The sequence below is a fragment of the Poecilia formosa genome, unplaced genomic scaffold (assembly GCF_000485575.1).
Source record: "Poecilia formosa unplaced genomic scaffold, Poecilia_formosa-5.1.2 Scaffold160, whole genome shotgun sequence".
In the NCBI taxonomy this organism is placed as follows: Eukaryota; Metazoa; Chordata; class Actinopteri; order Cyprinodontiformes; family Poeciliidae; genus Poecilia; species Poecilia formosa.
Window position 1 is genome coordinate 984411 of NW_006800099.1, and position 22575 is coordinate 1006985.

Sequence of the window (22575 nt, forward strand, 5' to 3'; positions counted from 1 at the left end):
CAATTGGCAAGCATACAACAAACAAACGAATGAAGAACATAGAACACAGCATCTACACGAATAAACAAACATTGGTGTTAATGTGACAAATACTCTCTTAGTGCCTTTTTGTCTGTGGTCTGCTATTGATTTAACATTGGTTCACATCCTTAAGAAAAAGAAGAAGGGGTTTTAATTTAAAGACATGTATGAGCAAATTTAGGGGGAAAAAATTAACTGAAACATTTACATGGAAACACTCCTCAAAATATTAATAAACATGCTAAACTCTTCCCCCCCAAAAAAAACTACGTATGAAATTGAAGTGCCAAGAAAAGCGTTTATGTCTCTTTTCAAGTTTTATCGCATAATGCCGTCATTACAAACATCCCAGAAACAAACGTGTTTCTACACTGTCTCTTCAAAGTAAAAGCCTTAACGATGTAGCGTTCTCTTAGTTACAGAACCATCACTACGTGTTAAGACAATTGCAAAAAAAATTATTTATATTGCTTTATTTCATATGTATAAGAATACATTTCAAAAACCTACCCGAATGTATCCTCTCCCGAAATAAACCCCTTCATGTGAAAGGCTTCGAGCGGAAGTACCTGTGCCTCCTCCAGCCCCAAACAAATGAAGCGTGTGGGACTTACGTCTGGGTCCCAGCAGCCTGTGGGACACCGAGGACATTGACGCCGAGGGACAGAGCGAGAGATGGGGCTGAAGGCAGTGGTTGTTACGGTGCTGCTGGCCGCAGCGCTCTCCTACTACGTTTACAACCCGATGCCTGATGCCATCCAGGAGCCCTGGAAGCTGATGGCTGTGGATGCTGCGTTCAGGACCGGCATCAACCTGGTAAGAGAAGATGCGCTCCCTGCCTTCTGAAGCTGCAAGCAGAAATGTGAGGCTTCCATTCATTAATATATATCTTGTTGCTACATTTTTTTTGTTATGCTTTAAATAAATGGCATTAGATTATGTTTTTTTAATGCTCAGCCACTGAACTTTTCCCTGGTTTTGATAACAGTATCAGCTGCACTTTGACCTGCCTGAGAGTAGGCATTAAGTCACATTTTTGCTGCTGTTGCACAGTTAAATTGTGCTTTCATGTTTTATTTACTGCAACCTATTTTCAGCGTGCATCTTTAGTTAGAACAAATTCACCCCAGTGTGGACTAAGAAATGCAATGTTTATGCAGGAACAGTGCAATTTTGAACTGTAGCAATATTTGTCACAGTGCAAAGCTGCAAAGTCACTCTGACGGTGCCATGAGGAAACGCTCCTGAATTTCACCTTTGCTCCATGTTGTGAAATGCACACTGTCCAGGCAGAGGAACATCGGGATTGGCTAACTAGCTGAGGTTTCAAAGAAACACACGTGTCTGTCTTTTGCAGACAGTGTTGCACTTCACCTTGTGTCAATAAATGAGGCAAAAGTTAAGACTTTGTAGAGGAAATAAGGAGGTGAGGTTGATTTACATTGCATTGGTAAATGTTTCAATGTTCTGCTTTTTTTTTTTTCATTTAACAGCAGCAAAAATCCAGCCATGTTGTTTCCTAAACAAACAGAAATTAGTGCATGATTAGGAAACTGATGGGAAATTATACTGAATTATTTCACATTTTTAAACAAATAATCCAGTGTGACATGGATTGTTATGTGTTCAACCTTTAATTTACCCTGACACCATGAAATAAAATCTACCGCAAACAACCGCTCTGTTGCTAATTTGATTGATAATTTTCAGGATTGTTGTGTTTTTTTTAAGCACTTTTGATGAGCAGAACATGGGCGCTTCTTTCCATCCTAAATGCGGTGGAAGCAGTAAGAGTGTACTTAGTTGTTTTGTTTTTGTTTTTCAAATTGACCACAGCCGTGTTTTGTGAAGCCAATGCAGAGTGAAAGAGAAAATATTTCCTTTTAAATAAAATAAAGCAAAGATCGCTGTTCATATCTTTCATGTTTAAGAATCGGAACCTCATGTACCGACTCTTAATTCAGTCCCTGCCAAAACAGGCGCCTAATGGCATTCATGCAGGACAAGTATTGAGACAGTCTGTGGGACAAAGGGCAGACGGTCCATGACAACAGAGGTCACTGAGTCAGATGTCTTTGCCTGTTAACGGCCTCCATCATCTGTTCTTTTCATCTAATCCATCCAAGATTTTTGTGTGTGTGTGTGGGTCTCACTGTCTTCAGGCTGCTTTGAAATACCACCTGGGTATCGACCATTACATCACATCATTCAGACGCACGATGCAGGGCTTCGACTCGACGATGGTGGCGCTCCTGGGCTCCAGGTCTCCTGCGGGGGTCGTCCCAGGCGTGAAGGTCAGCGACATCACCTTCGCCGGCGTCCCCGTGAGGGTTTACGAGCCGCCGGCCGGAGGGGAGGGTCACCTGAGGAGAGGCCTGTTGTATCTCCACGGAGGTGGCTGGGCCTTTGGCAGTGGCAGTGAGAATTTATTTTTTATATATTTACAGCACCTTGGCTCCTTCAGCAATCACCACAAATCAGTTAAGAAAGGTTTACTTTTATACATATTTTTAAAAAAAAGCTTTATCTGGAAAATATTGTCCTCTTTCCTTAGAGATGGGTGCATATGATAAAGTGGGCCGCATGATTTCTGATGAGCTCAACACCGTGGTAGTCTCAGTTGAGTAAGTTTATCTCTTCTTCTGACTCTATACTGTGTACCTTGTAGGCGACACACTGCAAGACCTCCAACTGGAGGTGAAGTGCGTTGCAACAGCATCTAAATCCCCTGAACTCTTTCTCGCAGTATTTTGCTTCTTTGGGTATATGGACAAACTCAAAGAAGCACATACTTGTGAAGGGGAAGAAAAATGACGCATGCTTTTCAAAATTGTTATTCCAGTGGTTGGAATAAAACAATATTCTTCTGTTCAAGTGGGGCTATGAACTCTTTAGAAGCAGGTTTGTTGCGACAAAACCTCACTGTTATTCGGTGAGGTTCAAGTGACGCTAACTCTTAAGACTGTCTCCGAACGTGTGTGTAGTTATCGTCTGTTTCCAGAGGTCCTCTTCCCAGAGCCGTTTTTAGACTGCGCCGCTGCTGCCAAACACTTCTTATCTCCAGAGGTTCTGGACAAGTACGCCATCGACCCCGAGCGTGTTGCCGTGTCAGGAGACAGCGCTGGAGGAAATCTGGCCGCCGCCATAGCTCAGGAGGTACTCGCAGAACCCAGGATCTTGGATTCATGCGACACAGCAGCTGCAAGCTCGTATGAAATTTACATTTCTGAGTGTCTGTGTTTCTCCAGGTTGCTGCGGATGACAGTGTGCCTGTGAAATTCAGTGTCCAGGCTTTGATTTACCCAGTGCTCCAGGCTCTGGATTTCAACACACCCTCCTACGTGCAGAACCGGAACATGGCCATCCTTCCTCGCCAAGTCATGGTCCAGTTCTGGCTGCAGTACCTCGGCGCCGACATCTCCCTGCAGCCCCAGCTCATAGCGAACAACCACAGCGCCCTGCAACACTCGGTCCTCACCCCAGAGCTGAGGTCTCGGCTGGACTGGACCTCGCTGCTTTCTCAGAAGTTCAAGAAAAGCTACAAGCCTGTTGTCGCGGAGAGAGACTCTCATGGGCTTCTGAAGAAAATACCGGGGTTGCTGGACGTGCGATCGTCGCCTCTGCTGGCTGGACCGGAGGTGCTGGCCAAATGTCCTCGTGCGTACATTTTAACGTGCGAGTTCGACGTGCTGAGGGACGACGGGCTGATGTACGCCCGCCGTTTGAAGGACGCTGGAGTGTCGGTCACCAGCGACTACTATGAGGACGGCTTCCACGGATGTCTGAGCTTCACCAGCTGGCCGTTGGACTTCGATGTGGGGAAGAGGGCGCTGAGGAACTACATGACCTGGCTGCAGAACAACTTGTAGCTTTAACGTACGCACTCACCGAAGTCGAGAACGGACGTTTTCGTTTAAACTTTTTCCCGTTTTCTCGAGATACGGACTTAATTTCCCCAATGGTTTTCAAACACATCTAGTTTTCGCAAGATCAAAAGGTGATTTGTATGCGTGTTAAACATGATTCCATCCCTCAAATGTATGCCACAACGGCATGCATTAGAAGATAACTCATCTCGAGAAAACCATTGGCAAGAAGTATATGTGGGAAAAGGTTCGCTCTCAACTTCCGTATGCGCTTGACCTTGCTGTGGAAAATTGGTCTTACCGAAGGGCTTGCACATTTTTTGTCTTTGTTCAAAAATGTACAATCCAAGCTCAGGGCCTGGACATGAATGGAAATCCAAACTTTGTACAAGTGAAATTTATAATCTGCAGACTTTTAGTCACCATCAGCAGTCCAACACTGTAACCAGCTAAGCAATGAATAAAGAACTTTTCCATAAATTAATCAGCTGTAAAACACATAAATGAATGAATATCTAAAAGTATTTAGACATTTGATGCCAAGCATATAAGATTAATTCCTTTAGGTGTCGTTTGTCTCAGAGTACTATGCAACATCTGATGTCCTACATTTGCAGCTATTGCCATTATCACCAAGTCTCACATATGACCAAAACTATCATTCATATCTAAAGAAAAATGAAAACGTTGTTTACCTTAACTGTAATCTGTGTCATTACCAGCTCTCTTTATGTAAACAATACCAAGTCTTGGTCAAGGTGAATTATCTTGACCCTCAACAATCACAAGCAGATTGCACTTAACCTTTTACGACATGTATTGCACTTGGTTTGAATCGGTTTGTGGGTTTTTTTTGATTGGCTAAGCAGTGGCTTGCAGTAGTATCCACGTCCCTTGAACTTTTATGACCCGCCTTCCACTGTGTCTTTAGTGGCTCCGTTTCTACCAACTTTGCTTGTAAGATTTTTTTTTTCCTTTTACATAATAGTTACTGCACAGTGAACGTAGGTCTGGGCTTTGACTGGGCCATTCTAACACAAAAATATATATTGATTGAACCCATTCCATTGTATCTCAGGCTGGAAGGATGTTTGAGTTGTTGTTCCTTGGTCTTCATGGTGCCGAGTCCGTCACACAACGACTGCACTTACTAATAAAATGGCGCACATGCAACCTCTTATTTACAAATCAGTTGACTTCTCAAGGCAACTGGTTGTAATGGATTTCATTTAGGGGTATCCGATTAGAAAGGGTTAAAGACGACACACCTTTCAGATTTTTTATTTGTTAGAAAATATTTAAAAATCACACATTTTTACCCCCTTTTCACATGTATGTGCTGCTCTGTGTCAGATATAAAATGTGACAAATGGGAGAAAACATGAAAAAGTGTCAAGGGTATGAATAGTTTTGCAAATCACTGTAAATGTCAAAAAAAAAAAAAAAAAGAGAGACTGCATTTGACAGGGATTTTTGTCCATTCCTAACACTCCTGCAATTACCAACGGTGCTTTACGGTAATTTTTAAAAAGGTGTTTCTCTAAGTAGAATAATTTCAATGTCTTTAAACAGTGTTGCATTTTTAAAAGTCTGAAATTAAGAAATGTCTCAGATTTATGAGTACGTAAATAAAAATTTTTAATCCACATACATGCCCTTGCTATGCAGCAAGCCTTCATTAATCCGATATCAAGATTTTGGGGTTTATATTACAAGTTTATGCTTTATGTGTTTGCCTGGTTTTCAATAACGAATGCTTGAATTAAAGGATTGAATAAATGAATACTATGTGGAGTTTTTTGTTCAAATAATGAGTCCGTAAAAAAAGGAATACTTCATTTAAAAGAGAGTACAACAGCGCCCCCTGTTGGATATAAAGAAACCTACGCCTTCTAATTTATGTACCACATTGGGTGATTCACAACTAAAAAAAGCAACCAAGTATGGAGTTGTACATTTTACATGTACTTGTGTGAAAGTGTTTTGTTCCTTTACTTAAATTCACTTAGAAACTTTTAGGTGTTTTTTTTTTACAAAAATGTTAGAAACAGACAGAATTGTCGCATCTATCTCAACTCCTGTTATACCTATAGACACCAATCAGTCATCTGCTTTTACCAATAACAAATGGACAATATTTGAATTTCCTGTAAACCAGAATTAATTAGGTTGAAAGGAATAAACGTTATTACTCTTCAAAGCATTGCTTCTTCCCGCGGGGCGGCTACTGTCACTGATATAATCACCTCTTTGACAATTATCGGCACACCCCGTGCTCCGCTTTTCGGCTCTACTGTTTGTTTTGACTGTGAGCCGATGAGCAGCTGTTGTCCTCATTCAGGAATTTAGGGAGATTCCACACTCGGAGGGAGTCAGGGAGGGGAAGCCTTTGGGGCAGAAAAAAAGAGGAGTGGAGGTCAGGAGAGGGTGGATGGAGCATCCTCGATTGTCTTCGAGGTATTATAATCCGCTTTGGGGGTGAAATAAAGCTGGTTCGTTCTCTCCATTTTTCAACCAGGCTACAAATTTGCATTGAACTTTATTTTTGGGCCTTTTTTTTTTCTTAACAGACTCCGTTGTGTCGAGTCAGGAAAATCAGGACAAAGTACTGCAACTCCAGTCGCACAGGAAGTGGGCGGCCTCCAGTGCAACGTGAGGGTGAGGAAGTTCATCTAGTAACAAGGCGAAGAAGGCAAAACTGAAAACTAAAGGAAAATGTATTGTGATAACAAAAATAGCTAGTATACAGGAACAACAAGCAAAATGAAACGTCTGAAAAGAAGCTAAACGCATATTAGACATAAAAGTTGGACTAAAACTCTTAAAACTCAGTAACCCTGCTCTACTTGGTCCAATGGAGTCGGGGCAACATGCAAAGTTTTATAAGGGCCTCACAACAGTTGCGATCCTCTGGATTGGGGGTGGTGGGGGTCATGGTGAGCATCTGCTCCTGCCTGTTTAACCTATGACTCAATCACACAGCATCAGCATTAAGCATGTTGGATCTGTCGGTTTCCGTTACTCTACCACACATCAAAGACATTGATCTGGCTACTGATGTTGCACTGCTGCTATTTTGAGCACAAACGCATGCTTGTGCTGATATGTGCAAGTCCTCACTGGAAAGATAAAGGAAGGATGTCTGACCGCAAAACTCCTCGATGAACCCGTCTTGCTACCGACCCGTCCAGGAACAGAGCCAGACCACTTGGGATATCTCACCTGTGTTCATTTCTCAAGCTGGAGTCCTTTTTTTTCTCTCCTTTTCTATGACTGATGTGTGCAAAGTTGCAATAATTGTGCAAAGTTGCAATAATTGTGCATTCTTACGCTCAGCAAGAACATGCCTCACAGTAACAACGTCGATCTGGAACGGATGAATGAAAATCAACATTCGGAGAGGCCTGTTCGCTGTAGGGACAGAAGACAGGCATGTCTCTCATCGTGTCATCTTCCATGCCCGAGGCTAGAAAGCCTTCGAGTATCACTTTCCTCCCTCATTCCTCTGCTCCAGCAAGCCTGGGAACTGATTTGTTTCGTGGAACTCGAGAGGTATTTACCACCTCCTCTTCCGCTTTTTTTTTTTTTTTAATTTTATTTCCCCGATAAGAGAAGACAACAAGCTCCTCTGTGTTTGTTTGACTCGTCAAAGTGAAGCAGGTTAGTCACCCATCTGCGCCTGCCTGAGCTACCTCAGCGTCTATATATATATATATTTGTATACTGCATGAGCACGACTGATGCGAGATCTTTTTAGACGCTTCCACGCACGTTTTGATTGTTTTCAGTGGGCCGTCCGCATCCAGGAGCTCTGTGCATTCTGTGAGCTCCCCTCCCACTTCCCCGCTCCAACAATGGGGAAGAGGCTAGAGGTGAAGGAATGAAAGCTCAGGAATCACTCAAGGTTACGCCACACAGAGCGAATGGTTCCCATGTGACGAGCTCAACCCGGGGCTGAACCGAAGTCATAACAATCGCAAGTCGTTCGGCTCCGATCAGTTAAATTGACTCACAATGGATACAGTAGAAAGGGGAATTTTCTTTCCCTCCATTTTGAATTTACATCCTTTTGAACGACTACATGCGCTGGATCGATGCCACAAAAGTCGCACGGTTGCACAAAAAAATGTCTAAAAATGTGCATTGGGTCACTCGTTTTTAAAAAAATAAAACAAATTGTGCATTACATTGATAATGTTACGTCCAATGAGGGTAGCTAAAGTAGTAAAGTGTCATAGCTTCGACTTTTTAGACAAATATGCACACATTTCACACTCCGACCAAGATTTTCGCAGGATCCCTTCATCGTGAGATTAAAGGGAGTTATTCCGAAGAGACGATGTTCCGGAAAAAGTTCTAACCATGCAGTGTTTATGAACCGTTATGATCAAAACTTGTTACGGTGCTGGATCTTTGAAGCTTTTTAAAATAAATGCATTTTCAGGATTGCGTCTCCTTAGTTATGACTTTAATAAATAAAATGTTCTTGCTTACTTTAGACCTCAAGTTAGAAATTTTTAGGCAGAGATAGATAAAAAAAATGTAGATAGATTGCGTTCTTTTTGTAAAGTCAACCCTACAACAGAGACAACCAGATTGATTTTGATGTCTGCATAGTCTGTTTTAATTTGGGGAGCTTGATGCTGGTCCAGTGTTTCCCCGCCCCCAGTCTAAAGTCAGCTTGCACGTGTGGCAAAAACTGTTAGAAGAGCAGTTCGCTTTGACTGTACTTAACCGGCCAGTGTACTAATCTGACCTGAACCCTAAAAAGAATCAGACTGATCACCTTCTATGCCACGCCGCATTGATGCAGTAAATTATGCATAAAGAGCCCCAGCTAATGAAACATACTAATATATGGACATACTTTTCAGAAATCTCAAAATTGTTTTAAAAACCCTAATTATTATTCACTTTTCAATTGAATTACAAAAATTTTTGTGCACCTACAGATTAATCTGGTAAATGACAATCTCTATCCAAACCCTTAGTGTTTTCTACAGGAAACAACCCCAATACGGGGACTGTATTGATGTCGTTTGCTGTATTGCTTCATGATGCAAATCGTTCCAATTTCCAACACCGCCTGGACCTTGAAACGCAGCAGCGTTAAACGCTCCAAGCTTGGATATGTTCAATAACAGTGACATCTTGAGGAAGCTGAAACTCTTCAAGCGTCCTCTCTCTCTGCTCCACCTCCAGACTCTGTTGCACTGTTCCTCCCACCCTCATGCTTCCCAGCAAAAACGCAGAGGTGTTTGATCAAACTTGCCGTGCAGCGGCTGGAGGTGATTTCCTACTTCGCCGGACTTCAAGGTGTCTCCGCGCTCTGCGATATGGCCATCTCCATCTCCCTCCAGTGCCTTGGCCTCACAATACTCGCAGCTATCCTCCTGCAGACGGTCGCGGTGGCCATAAGCTTCATGTACTTCCACAAAGTCCTGAACACGGTAAGACACGCGTTTGGCTGCGTTGTGTTTCGAGGCAGTGCACCAGCTTCTTCTGCTACGTTTAATGGCTGCATTAAAAGGGCGAACTTTTGGCATAGACGTATCAATACGGGCACGTACGTATCCCGTTGGTTATCAAGCCGATTTAAAAACGTCACTTTGCAAACAGACATGACGCGTACTACGTTATCCCATTAAAAAAAAAAAAACAACTCACCAGAATGACTTTATTCACCGTTAAGGATTGTGGCGACGTGTTTAGGTTCCACACAATCCTGTGGGAGTTTCTGCTCAACACCGGATAATAAAAAAGGAGACACTAGGGCGAGTATATAACCTGAAACAATGGGAGGAAATGGGATTTGTTCGCACTGAATGGGCTGTGGCACACAAAAGCAACACGTATCGCAAGCTTGAATAGGTCAGTGTAGCGCTTGTGACAAATGTTGAAAGGCTGCTTGTAAAGTCCGACGGCTCCTGCTCTGGGCCCTCATTGGCTGGAATTGGTAATAAAATCCCGCCTCTCATCGATCACACCTGGGACCACTTATGAGTTAATTACGTTTTGTTTTTTTCTTTTTTTTTTCTTTTAGTTCACGGGATGCTTAACATGTTTGGCTGGTTGCGTCTAAAAATGGCAGCCAGTTTGATGTGGCGCATTTACTTTTATTAGTAAGTTACTATAATGCATGCATAAGAAACCACTGGGGGAAAAAAACCCTTTGAAATGTTCCCCCTTTTGGTGTTAGACCTGAAAACTTTGGGAACGAATGATTATCATCCCTCTTTTAAGCTTCTTCACAACTTTATCCCTGAGCCGTCTGCCTTGTTCCTGCTGTGTTCCCTTCTTCATGACAACAATGACTAACAAATACGTTTATACAGAGGATAAATGAAATGCAACTTGACTGCATTTACTGTGACTTCTGAAAGAAATCGGTTGTGATGGATTTAATTTTAGGTTATTATGGTAAAACTGGGCACGGAACATTGGATGCCACTCAAATAACACATCCTAGATCTGAATGAATGAAATATTCTCATTGAATACTTTGTTCTGTACAAAATCACACAAAAACACAAAAATCATCAATGGAAATCAAATTTATTAACCAATGGAGGCCTGGATTTGGAGCCACACACAAAATTAAAGTGAAATGTTCCCTTTATTTTTTTGAGCAGTATATATATATATATATATATATATATATATATATATATATAATTTATGAAAGAAATGTGAAGATTTGGATCTTAATTATTATTTATTGCACCTGACTAAATATAAAAAAATACTTTTGCCCAGCACTGTAAATCGCTTAAGAGCTGCAGTGTGTACCCTTGCTGGTATACTCAGCCTTGTTAGCGTTCTGTCACTTCGCTCTGAGTAATAATGTGGCTAAACATGTTTCTCAACACACACACACACACCCACCCCCTACACACACTTTAAAAAATTTTTGTTTTTAGTTTCATTAACTGAGTTATTTTAAATTGCCAGATGCAGGACAGTTTCTCCCGGAGCAGCGTATCCTGTCTGACAAATGCGAAGCTGCAGTCAGAGTTCCAGGACCCAGCAGTCGAGGGCAGGAAAAGCAGTGATCCCTGTTGGCAGGTCACACAGCAGCTCCACTACCACATCGAGAAGGTTTGACTTTTTTTTTCTTTTTTTTTTTTTGTTTAAACTATTTTGCCAACATTCCTAACCATTTATAGCTCTATTTTTTTTTCTTTTACTCTCATTTTGCATCTTTAAAAGGGAAAATGTTGGGAAAATGTCTGTCGCTGAATGTTATAAACCCAATTGAAGATATTCATTTTACTGTTTCTTTTCGGAACAGCCAATATTTACACCATAATCTGACACGTTCTATCAACTGCGCAGATGACTGCGGGATCCTTATCAGTTCTGGTGAATTACTAGATACCGAATGTGACTTCGTTAGTTAAAAATGCCATTGTGTTTGGCATAATAGATAACTTGTTGGCCAATTCATTTGCTCTTTCCTCTGCCTTTCTCTGTTTTCCCTGCAGAAGATTGCTGACAGATTCCAGAGGGAGATATCCACTGCCATGAGAAGTAAGAACAATCCCCCCATTGACTAATAACAGGCTTGTGTGTGACTTTTCCCACTAAAAACGCCCTGTGGTGAGTGTTTTGTTTCTGTCTGTTTGGGTTTCCTACAGATAAGTTGACGGGAGTGCTGCCTATCTTGGGCCCTGGGGTCCGTGGGGTCCCTCTTCCTAAAGTCGCTGCCCATGTGACCGGCGTTGCCTCGTCGTCAAAGGCTCCAGCAGCACCAGAAGGTGAGATTCAGTTTATTGTGGCTTCAGGCAAAAACATTTAGCACAAATTGAGTCATTGAAAGCACAAGTGCAAGTTTGTAAGAGAGGCTTCTTTTTTCGGTGCAAATCTTGACAATGCTCAGCCTTCCTTTCCAGGGCAAAAGGTGAGGAATTGACCTCCGGGCAATCCGAGGTGCTCGGACTCGGTTACCTCCTCATACCTGGGTCTGTCAGGACCTGCAGCTCCTGTTCGCAACACCAGAAAAATGTTGTGATTTTTAGAAAACGTTACGCTAGAATTCAGCCTTCTTATTTGTCCGGCACATGAAAAAAATAATGCATGAATGCATGAAGTTTTTTTGTTTTTTTTTTGCATAAGTGAACTGTTAAGTTGAGATCTAGTGACTGTGGAGGATCGCGGTGTTCAGTGAACACATTGACATGTTCAAGAAACCAAGTTTGAGATGATCTAAGCTCTATCACATATCACCTCAAACTGTCACAATGCGTCAATTAGGAAGAAAAAAAAAATCACTCATCGTAAATCACGCAAAATCACTGTCTGACAAACGCAACGCAAAACCTTCCTCCTTCCATGCACAGCAGTTGACGACTTGAACTCTTTCATGTCTCGGCGCTGACACTCCGCTTTTTAAGTTCACACGATATTTATTTTCCTTTCTTTCGCTCATATGTGCTAACTGTTAGAATACATAATGGATTCAAGACATCTCCCGTGCTTCGCCTTGCGCAACATTCACGCCCCCTTTTGGGGTAAAGTAAGTCCTCCGGTTTGTGTGGCGCTGAGTTTTACTTTTGATGTGTTTAAGACAATAAAAGCATGACATGAGCTAATGTTGCTTTTGTGAGTGGCTGGATGTCATTGCAAAGAATTTAAACAATAACACAATGTGACTTTTTTTTTTATTGATTGGGAGTGTTATTCTGAAAAACCTTGAAGTCACGGGGCAAAAACCAGTCACTTCAGCCTCTTTTCATTGAACTACATGCAAAAAGTATTGAAATATACATTTAGAAACCTAATTGAATTCTCCTTTAATTATTTATTTTTTGTATTATTAATGTTTGCATATTTATTAAATTTCAGATTAAAGGTAAAGCTTAAAGCTATATTCATGGGATGCTTAGTGTATAACAGAAAGCTACTTTACTGTGTAGCTCTTTTTTGCGTTTCTGGGAAGGGTAAAGTATATGTTGAAATCTTTGAAGTGTAATACATTTTAAAAAGTACATATGTTTTACGAAACACATTCAGAATACGGGGTGTTCTTAGATTACCCTGAAATTGAACGAAGTCATTAAATGTGTCCAAACATGAAACCTCGGTACAAACAAATCAAAACAGGCTGCTTTTCAAAATGCCAAGAAAACAAATCCCACTCCATATCACACATTTTGCTATCAAAGTACACTCATGACATCGTTGCCTGTATATGGTAGGATTGATGGTGAGACAAGTCATTTTCAAAGCGCTTAAAATTTCTACACACGACTCCAGATTTTAAACGATCCGTTTGTTTTATATTTTAATTTTTGATGACAATAACATGCGAGACACAACTTCTCAGTCTGGCTTGTCTTTAGATGTTGCTATGCTTTTAACTATTGGCAGTGTTATAACCGATGACATCTTTGTTCCTATGTCAGTTCAATGATTTCTTTAAAGATGCACACTGGTCTGTGGGCACATCTGGTAACATTGTGTACTCTGTGAACAAGTCTTTGCAATTCGCTTTGTACTTTTTCTCCAATGGTGACTGTTTACACTTAACGCTGGCTCTTGCAGTCCCAAATGATCTGCGATGACGGGGACGGGCCTCCAAATAACCGTGGTTGGTGCTGTTGCAGGCCCGCGGAGCAGCAGGGGGTACTCTGGCGAGCGCGTCCGAGCTTGGGAGGGCCAGAGGGGTCTGTCCTTCCTGCAGAACATGGAGCTCAAAGGAGGGGAGCTGCTCGTACCAAGTGCAGGCCTGTACTACGTCTACGCCCAGACCTACTTTAGGCTCCCGTCTGTGGGGGAGACGGACGGGGAAGCAGCAGACGACGAGGGAGCAGAACTCGTCCAGTACATTTATAAAAAGGTTCAGCTTTCGTATCAGTAGATGACGAAATACCGGCGCGGTAGCCGTGACGTTTAAATTGTCGTTTAAATCCCCCGCAGATGAGTTCCTACACAGGACCCATCCTGCTGATGAAATCGTCCCGGAGCGTGTGCTGGCCTCGGGGTCAGGAGCCAGGCCTCTTCTCCCTGCATCAGGCCGGCACCACTTTCCTGCAGCCGGCCGACCGCCTTTTCGTCACCGTCAGCAACGCCAGCGCCATGGAGATGGACGGGAGGGCGAGCTACTTTGGGGCTTTCCTGGTGGACTAACGGCGTTAACCGAGGCGTTAACCGTCGTCATTAGACTGCGTCCGTCGCCGTGTGAAGAACCGGGACTGGAAGACGAGAAGATCTTCTTATGGAGAGTGGAGCCGGGATCGCTCTGAGCTGCAGAGGGAAACTCTGAATGCACCGCCGCTCAAAAAGAAGCGAAGATGAGCTGTTTATGCTGTGCATATATTCCAGCAGTGATTTGTGAGCACAGATCGTATGTAGCAGTGGCTGGAAACAAGAACGCACGTGGGTTAAGTTGGAGAAACTGAATTGCAAACATTGGGATTACTCTCTGTCGAGAGAACTGACCAAATGGACGTCACTGTGTAATTCTTCAACGTTCCCCAGCGATGGACACAAACTCGGTTTTCTCATGTATGGTATTGTTTACAAATGTATTCGTACTGATAAATGGATTTAATTGAGATGCTTTTTTCTCAGGGTGTAAAAAGAAGTAAAAGTTGTAGATATTACGTTGAGCTTAATGTACTCTGGGTCCATTTTTCTCAGCAAATATCATATTCCTGATTTTATTATAAACCGTTTTGAACTACAAATCTCAATTTTCAGTCAGTCATACTTATTTTTTTTTATAGTTATATTCATCAGAGTCGGTCGATACTTTGCATAGTTCTTTTTTTAGGGTGGACTGAAAATGCATCTAAAACCATGAGTACAAGCCCAAAATGAAACTTTTCTAAGACGAATGTATGTAGACAAAAGCTATGGCTTGAATCTAAGCGACTAAAACTCCTCCCTTAATAACATCTGTCCACACAATAAGACACAAAGCTGAAAAAGTAAAAAACTATCTTTTAATTCATGTTGTTACACGTCTCCATAATATGGCAGTGAATGTTTCAGCAAATAACTGTCACTCCTCAAACAAGACTTTTACATTACAAAAAAAAAGGAGATAGAAAAAACAAAATTAAGGGTTCAAGTAATGCCCAAAACAAATACATCTTTGAAACACACACACACACACACACACACACACACGAAGATAGGACACATCTGCTGAACAAACTTGAAGTCCACTTGCTACTTTGCCTGGTCCATGAATAGAGAAGTTGTGTTTTCTCTCTGTTCAGTTGGGTTTTTTTTTTTCTTTTGGTCAACAATGCTGGACTGACGGACATGTTGGAGTTACAGCTGAGAAGGTAAACACAAACACAGACAACACACAGCCTCGTCAAACGTTTCTTTGTGATATAACCAAAACACTCGGATACCAAACCTCCAAAAGTATCAAAAATAAATCTGGTATAATCTCTGATTAATCAGGACTTTACGTGTGTGAGTGTGTTGGGGAAACAGGGGAATATTTTTTTTTTTATTTTTTTTTTTTTTAAAGGAAACTCTGATAAAACTATGGCTTCAGTTTACCTCTATACACATACAGTCATGTACAAGTTTGTTAGTTTTTGAGGACTGACGATTGCAGTCACAACTAACCGGACAGGAGCAGCGAGCCTCCCCATTGGGCGTTCCTATTGCTATGACGATGAAAACCCACTGTTCGCCTCCAACAGGGGCAAGTGCCTCAGGATGACCTCATTAAAAGTAAAAAGCTTGCCGTTTAAAACAAACTCCCAAACAGCTGAGAGCATTTAGACAGGGTGTCTTGGGTAACGCTTAGTCTGATTTCAAAATTAAAGTTTGCTCGTGTACAGGGTTAGGGATTAGGAAGGGGTCCTGATAACATGACACATTTCATAGTTTTAGGAATAACACTCAGAATGGTGAAGATGAAATCTTAATAAAAAAAAAGTTATGCTACTGACAGACAAATTTATTTAAAAAAAAAAAAAGTAAAAATCTGCACATATGTGTGTGCAAATGAACAAAACTTGGAATGGGTTTCTATTGCCTCTTACAGTAAATCTGTGGTCTATAAGCTGAAAAAAAAGCACCTTTGAAGAACAGAACATCCTTGGAATAGAGTATATACCTACAGACTGGCAACAATACACACCAGTGCACAGGCACGATACAGGAGGCTTTGGCACACCCATGCTAATCTCACTAGTCAGCGTTTTCCAGTACAGAAAACCAGCAGGTTACAGAACAGGACAGACACATAGCTGCCATGAGTCGAGTCCTCCGTCAGAAGGAAGGTGGAGCCGGCGGTAACAGGTGGATAATCAGCCGTCACATTCAATCAGCACCACGCTGTGTCGTCGTTTTTTGTTTTTCCCCGACTTTCTGCCTATCAGCCAATCAGCAGCTCCAAGCTGTCGTCAAAGTTAGCATCCTGCGGCGGGCTGGCGGACAGAAAGGCCGTGGTCACGGGAGTCCCTGTCGCCGTGGCGACGTTGAGGAGGGTGTTGCCGCGGATGCTGGTGGTCGCCGGGTTGCGGAGAGCCGCGGCCGCCGTGATGCTGGTCAGGTTGATGCCGAGGGTGAGCCGCGTCTGCTCCAGGGCCTTCTCGGGCACGGCGAAGGCCTCCAGTTTCTTCTCGCCGTTGGCCATGTAGGAGTTCTGGCAGCCCCGGCAGATGCAGTCCAAGCACGCCTGGGGAAGACGAGAGAGATGACGCAACTCGGACAGAACGCACGAGCGCTGCACGGAAACTACGCAACTTCGTACATCGACTGATTATTGAAGATAAACGCCGCTGTTGCACATCAGTGAATATCAACACGTTAATTTCAGTGTTTCAGTTAAAAGAAATTAAAGTCATATAATGGGTAGTTTCATTCCACACAGAGCAATATGCTTTGATAATTTATTTTTAGTAATGCTGAGTTATCGCTAATGAAAACGCAATATACTACGGTAATAATAATAATAAAAAATTTGTTAACACATAGATGTCATTTTGCCGAAAAATACATGGACTATACAGCATCTGCAAGGGCACCATCTCGATTGAATTACAGCAACAATGTGGAATGAAATGAAGCCATTAGCTTGTAGCATTCCCCAGCCATTGTTGGCTCTGGCGTCTCTAATTATACCCTCCACAAATACTCCAAAGAGCGTGCATGCGGTTCAGGTGAAGCGAGTACGCTGGTCAGTCACAGTAACACCGTGGTCACTGAACCAGCTTTTGGCACCTTTTGCAGTGTGGGGCAGGCAGGTGCCAACTCAGCAGCTCCATAAAGCTGTCAGTCAGTAGAGGGAAGCGTGAAGTGCTCTGAAATGTAATACTAGATGGACGCACTGATTCTGGATGTTCTCAAAATTTATTTCCAAATGAAATGCAAAAGCGGCTTTCGTCTGACAACAGGACTTTGGACCACTGAGCAGCAGCCGAGTCCTTTTTCAATGATACTGTGATGATGTCTCTGGTTCTAGGGCTCAAACGATTAATCGTTATTACTTGATTGTTGAAATAATAGTCAACTAATTTAGTAAACAATTAATCTTAGCTGTATTGGTTAGTGACAATACAGACTCTATAATCTATATCGACACACACTAAAAAATGACCATTTGCTGAAAAACAACATACACAGAGCAGTAAATAATAAAAATCCTTAGTCAAATATGCCTGTATCCTGTTACGCTCCTTTTGCTATGGATTTATTAATCAGATAAAGATCGCTATATTAATGCATATTTGGTAATAAAATGTTTATTCTGCCATTTTAAAAATGAACTGAATTATTTGTTTATTTGCATCTTACCTCTAATAGACTATAAAAAGGGCTTAAAACCTGCAGAATGTGGCAATTGTTTTATCCGATTAATCATTCGACTAACTGATAGAAGAAGCGATTACTAAAATAGTCGTTCTGTCACATCACAGAAGTAATGCGACAGCTGTGGCCATCGTCGACGTCCGAGTGTGGTGGCTCTTGAAACACTGACTCCAGCCACAGTCCATGTCTAGCAACAGTGATTTTGTAGTTTTTCCTTCCACTCAACTTTTCATTAATATGCTTGAGGTAAAAAATAAAAAATAAAAAAAAAAACTTGTGCAAAACCTGCTTCCTCAACATTATTTATGACATTTTGTGCCTAGGGTTTACAATCTGCTGGGAAACTGATACATCTTCAAAAATAAGCAGAACATTTCTACTGGTTTTATATAGATATTTTTATATATTATATATTTATATATTCATTATATATAACTTTATTAGCTGTGGACCACAACCATTGACTCAAACATGTGAAACATGTCACTCTGTGTGAAATGAACCCACATCATAATGAGTAGATTTTTTTTTATTAAATTGCAGAGAAAAATAATTCGATTATACTCTTATTTATTTAGTAATTTGTTCAGCAGAACAGATTACTGCTGCTGAATTATTACCAAAGGTTCCCATCGTGCAGGAGATGAGACAAATAATTTGCACAAAAACAGCACAGCATTGTTGTAAAACTGGACAGATGTGCAATCTCAGTGGCTCCATAAACAAAACCCTGCAAAGATTTAAAAACAGAAACAGCTCCACCCTGAACAAGTGGTCTCACCTTGCGGTTTGAGTAACAGGGACATCGCTGCCCCCTGCAGGTTAAAACAGACGGGTTCTGAGTGGCCCTGCCACATTTGCAGCCCTTCTTCTCCACCGGCTTCTTGTACGGAGGCCTGACGGGCGGCGCTGGCAAGACGCAGCCCGACGTCGGCCGCTGGTCTTTGCTCCGGTCTTTCGTCTTGGAGCCTCCGCCGCTGCGGGCCTTGGCGTGGGGCTTCTTGGAGCTCGGGTCCACGTGTTTCCTGGCGCCTTTGTTGTGGTTCTGTGCGGGGCGGCTGTGCTTGGGGAACGCGCCGTTGGGAAACGACGAGTACGTGTGCGCCGGGACGGCGAGGGGAGGCATGGGTAGCTTCGTGTGCTGAGTGTGAGCGGGGGTCGGAATGTGCGACTGGGGCGACGAGTCGTGGAGGATGGAGGTGATGGGGACGGGGTTCACCTTTTCCCTGTCGCTCTCGGAGCGCGAGCGCTTCCGGTTGGGCCGCGCCTGCTGGGGCTTGGACGCGGGAGACGGGTCGAAAGAAGAAGGGTGCGTGTGAGTGGCGTGGTGCGCCACCGTGTGAGTCCTGCCCGTGTGGATCTGGGTGTAGTTGTGGGCTGCGTCCAGCTGTATGTACATGTGAGTGTGCGTTTTGTCTGTGGCGATGTGCGTCCTTTCCGGGTGTGTTTGAAGAGCGTCCCGGTCGGGCTGCAGGGGATCCAGCGTCTGTAGCACCTCCTCTACGCTGAGCAGCAACACCTCCCCCTCCTCCAGCTCCCTGGTACAAGGTTCCCCCTCCCTGAGTGAGCACACAGTGCCTATTGTTGGGGTTAAAGGTCCAGTGCTCAGACCCAGTTCTAGACCGCTGCAGGTGGTTTCAGACACAGACAGACCTAGATGATGCTGCTGCTGCTGCTGCTCCTCTACCACCTCACACACTTCCAGCTCGGGGGAAGACGGGTCCTCCAGCGCCTGTCCGTTGCAATCTGGCGGTCCATTGAAACACGGAGGCTCCGAGGAGGAGCTCTGAGGAACGGCAGAGAGTTCAGCAGGAGCGGGCGGCGCCTCCGTGGGCGTGAGGGACTCGGGAGCAGATGGATTCACATCCTCTTCGGCTAAGCCTGGATGCTCGGCCTCCTCTTTGTGCGACACAAGCACCTCCTCCAACAAGGTCATGACCTCCGGAGAGCCTCCCACGTGGCTGCTGATGGACTTGAGCAGTGGCGAATGAGTTATGTAGAGGCAGAGCCGTCTGTAACACTGCACCAGTAAAGAGAGCTGCTTGTTCTCCTGGAAGCAGGAGTAGTCCTTGCAGCGGTTGCACGACGACCTGATCTTCATCTTCTGGCCTTTGCAGCCCAAGCAGACGTAATGCTGACACTCTGGGTGTGTTGGGGAGATGGGGTCCTCCAGGAGTTTGCCTGAAGTAAAAGGAAAACATGAGCAATGTTTACTCCTATTCAGATTTTCAACACATTAAGCTACACAGAAATCCACTGAGGACTGATCAGTGGGTTGGAAAAACTACAAATCAGATGGGGTTTTTTTTCTTTTTCTTTTCTACATTCAGTAAATAAACAACAACAAAATGATTGGCTGATTGTGACGGAAAGCATAAAACATCTTATTTTTCTAGTTTTAAGGAGAAATCATAGAAAGCCAAAAGTTCAGTTGATTATTAAAATTGGTAAAATAAATAAATAAATACAAGTTTTCATTCTGAGGAAACTTCGCAAGTGGCAGCGACCATGTAGTAACAGTAGGGAGGAAAAACTCCCCTTTAACAGGAAAAAACCTGCAGCAGAACCTGACTCGGTGCGACTGATCGGTACAACTCTACATTCAACCCTTCAGCGTGTCAACTTTTCACCAAACAAATCCAATTAAATACTTCAAAATCCAGAGATGCGGCGATTAGACCTCTGCCTGTCAATTTCCATTTATCTGAGATTTGGATACAAAACAAAATCACAAATAAAATTTACAAGAATCTGTCAGATGTGTCATTCACTTTTTTTTCTGTGTTGCTTTTGATTAAACGCAACCCGCCTCACCAAAACGTAGTGATCAAATACAGCATGAATAGAAACCACATGGCTATGCAGCAAGCACAACAACAGAGTCATCCGTCTTGTCAAGAGGATGGATGAGCTTATCTCAGCCTTGGTTGCTAAGGAGACCGCAGTAATGAGCGCGAGAGAAATAGTGGAAACTCCTGCAGCCCACAGATATTTCAGCAAATTATTACCCATAACATTACGATTAAAAAGCTTTCAATTTGTATTTTTATTTATTTATTTACATAAAACCAATCCGTAGAAAGATACATTCTTCAAATATGTCTTCCTGTTAGAAATATTGAGAATGCTTACCACAGACGAGACATGACAGGGACTGTCGGAAGAAGGGTAGCTGCTTGTACATCTCTGCGAAGGTCTGAGGCTGCAGCGGGTCGCACCGCAGCACTGCCCGGGTGGCAGACACATACAGAGCGGTTGCATCCACGGGATTCATAGCGGTGCACTACCCAGCTCCTTGGGGAACACCGTCCGAGGGAGAATATCCACAGACAGCCAACTTGGATACGAAAATAAAAGCAGCCCGGTGTTGCAACAGGCGCCCACTGCACCACGTGAACGCAGAATAAGATATAAATTAATTACTGACACAATACATTGTGTAGCCGTCTCATTGAACGCGAATACCGTCAGCTAGCTCAGCAGGTGGCTAGCTTAAGTTAGCATCCCCGGTTTGTTGTGTAGGAGTTGCTTTTTAATCGAGAAGTTTGTTAAGGTCATAATTGAGTAATATTATAAAGTCGGAAGAATTACACCATATGTCACAACAAAATACACATCTAAAGAGACCTATAGGCTTCGATCAAACCGCATGATCGAACGAGCCAAGATCAAAAGGTTAGCATTACGTAGCTAATGTTAGCTTAATAATCAGCAAAATGCTCGAACAGCATATACTTACTAGCAGCCATAGAGTCTACATACTATCCGACGTATTTTTTTCGCATGGATTGTCAGATAAAATGAAGAACTAAAGTTAAATTCCCCAGTTTGTGCGGTCGGAAATTATCCAGCAGGCGCGCACTAGATGTAAACAAAGCTAAAGAGCTAGCATTAGCATAGCCATCGGAGATTTAACCGTATCTCTTGCCCACTTGGACCGTCTTATACGTCACGCAGCGAAGAAAAATGTAAGCTGCAACCCGAAGGCCTGCAATCGATGTAGGTTTTTCAAAAAGACTTGGCGAGCTGTGATCTAACCAAAGCCAATTTGCTGTATTATCATAAGTGCATCAATCGTCCGATTTACCACTTTTTCCCTCACACCAGCCCCTCTCGATAGGCATGCACCTCACGCGAGACTTGCTGTTACCCTGGTTACAGTCACGTTTTGTTTTTTTCTTTCGTTTTGCTCAAGGCTTTTCTCATCTCCTCTTTCTGCTCGTTCATTTTTCGTTTCTTCTTTTCTAAAAAATTTTAGGGTCAAAATTACAACCATATGCTCGTTTGGATTTCATAGCGTCCAAGTAATATATCGAAATAAAATTTATACATACATATTAAGGGAAAGAAGAAATTAGGCTGTTTTTAACAGATGAAATGTTGAGATTAGATTTCAGATAATAAAGTATAAATCATAATTGAGAAATTCTAAAAGAACTTTAAAAAAATCAAAAACAAAATTTGTAAGAAATTTAAACGTTTGTTGTTTTTTTTAGTGAGTAGTTTTTGATGAGAAACTCCAAACAATGAGTTTGAGAAACAACCAAAACATAAACTCACCTTGAAATTGTAGTAAAACAGCTTTTACTTTGACTCCACTGTTCTTAAGTGACAAATTCACTGTCACAAGTCACTTGTGACTTCAAAATATTTACATTTTATGAAGATTAATAAACCATAATTAATATTTACTAATAAATACCAAATATTTATAAGTAAATAATAAACAACTGTTTACAAATAAACTGTTTCTCTGACGTTTTTATACATCTGTTTAGATAATTTCTGCCTAAATATTTATTTCATAGACTCCTGCTTTCACGGAAACGGTTTTCCAAAGTTTTCCTTGGTATATTCCCGCCCATTCACGACAGCTGGGACATTGCGCTTTCTGATTGGCTGTCGC

At 42.5% G+C, this 22575-nt stretch overlaps 3 protein-coding genes across 4 annotated transcripts; 2 read left to right on the plus strand and 1 right to left on the minus strand.

The window, feature by feature from the left end:
* Positions 1-574: 574 nt before the first annotated feature.
* nceh1a (neutral cholesterol ester hydrolase 1a) lies at positions 575-5670 on the plus strand. The gene is made up of 5 exons (XM_007564513.2): positions 575-837; positions 2184-2439; positions 2576-2645; positions 3006-3177; positions 3270-5670. The coding sequence occupies exons 1-5, from the start codon at positions 697-699 to the stop codon at positions 3888-3890; spliced, it is 1260 nt and encodes a 419-aa protein (XP_007564575.1). The 5' UTR covers positions 575-696; the 3' UTR covers positions 3891-5670.
* A 1944-nt stretch (positions 5671-7614) lies between these two features.
* On the plus strand, positions 7615-15186 carry LOC103146539 (tumor necrosis factor ligand superfamily member 10). 2 transcript variants are annotated; one of them, XM_016677716.1, is made up of 6 exons: positions 7615-9337; positions 10839-10985; positions 11375-11417; positions 11525-11644; positions 13493-13725; positions 13806-15186. In XM_016677716.1, exons 1-6 carry the CDS (start codon positions 9224-9226, stop codon positions 14013-14015), a joined length of 867 nt encoding a protein of 288 aa, XP_016533202.1. In that variant the 5' UTR covers positions 7615-9223; the 3' UTR covers positions 14016-15186. The 2 variants fall into 2 exon arrangements, with proteins under 2 accessions (XP_016533202.1, XP_007564577.1); XM_007564515.2 differs by having other exon boundaries at positions 7621-9337; positions 11372-11417.
* Positions 15119-21813, minus strand: msl2a (MSL complex subunit 2a). The gene is made up of 3 exons (XM_007564514.2): positions 20802-21813; positions 18451-19850; positions 15119-16536 (listed from the first exon to the last, which is right to left on the minus strand). The coding sequence occupies exons 1-3, from the start codon at positions 20941-20943 to the stop codon at positions 16234-16236; spliced, it is 1845 nt and encodes a 614-aa protein (XP_007564576.1). The 5' UTR covers positions 20944-21813; the 3' UTR covers positions 15119-16233.
* Between the last annotated feature and the right edge of the window lie 762 nt (positions 21814-22575).

Bases quoted from the DNA above. Each gene is read 5' to 3' on its own strand.
- nceh1a (XM_007564513.2), top strand. From the start codon at position 697: ATGGGGCTGAAGGCAGTGGTTGTTACGGTGCTGCTGGCCGCAGCGCTC. The intron at 838-2,183 runs GTAAGAGAAGAT...CACTGTCTTCAG, and splicing joins TCAGGACCGGCATCAACCTG to GCTGCTTTGAAATACCACCT. The intron at 2,440-2,575 runs GTGAGAATTTAT...CTCTTTCCTTAG, and splicing joins CTGGGCCTTTGGCAGTGGCA to AGATGGGTGCATATGATAAA.
- LOC103146539 (XM_007564515.2), top strand. From the start codon at position 9,224: ATGGCCATCTCCATCTCCCTCCAGTGCCTTGGCCTCACAATACTCGCA. The intron at 9,338-10,838 runs GTAAGACACGCG...TTAAATTGCCAG, and splicing joins TCCACAAAGTCCTGAACACG to ATGCAGGACAGTTTCTCCCG. The intron at 11,418-11,524 runs GTAAGAACAATC...GGTTTCCTACAG, and splicing joins GATATCCACTGCCATGAGAA to ATAAGTTGACGGGAGTGCTG.
- msl2a (XM_007564514.2), bottom strand. From the start codon at position 20,943: ATGAATCCCGTGGATGCAACCGCTCTGTATGTGTCTGCCACCCGGGCA. The intron at 19,851-20,801 runs GTAAGCATTCTC...CTTTTACTTCAG, and splicing joins CCTGTCATGTCTCGTCTGTG to GCAAACTCCTGGAGGACCCC. The intron at 16,537-18,450 runs GTGAGACCACTT...CGTCTTCCCCAG, and splicing joins CCTGTTACTCAAACCGCAAG to GCGTGCTTGGACTGCATCTG.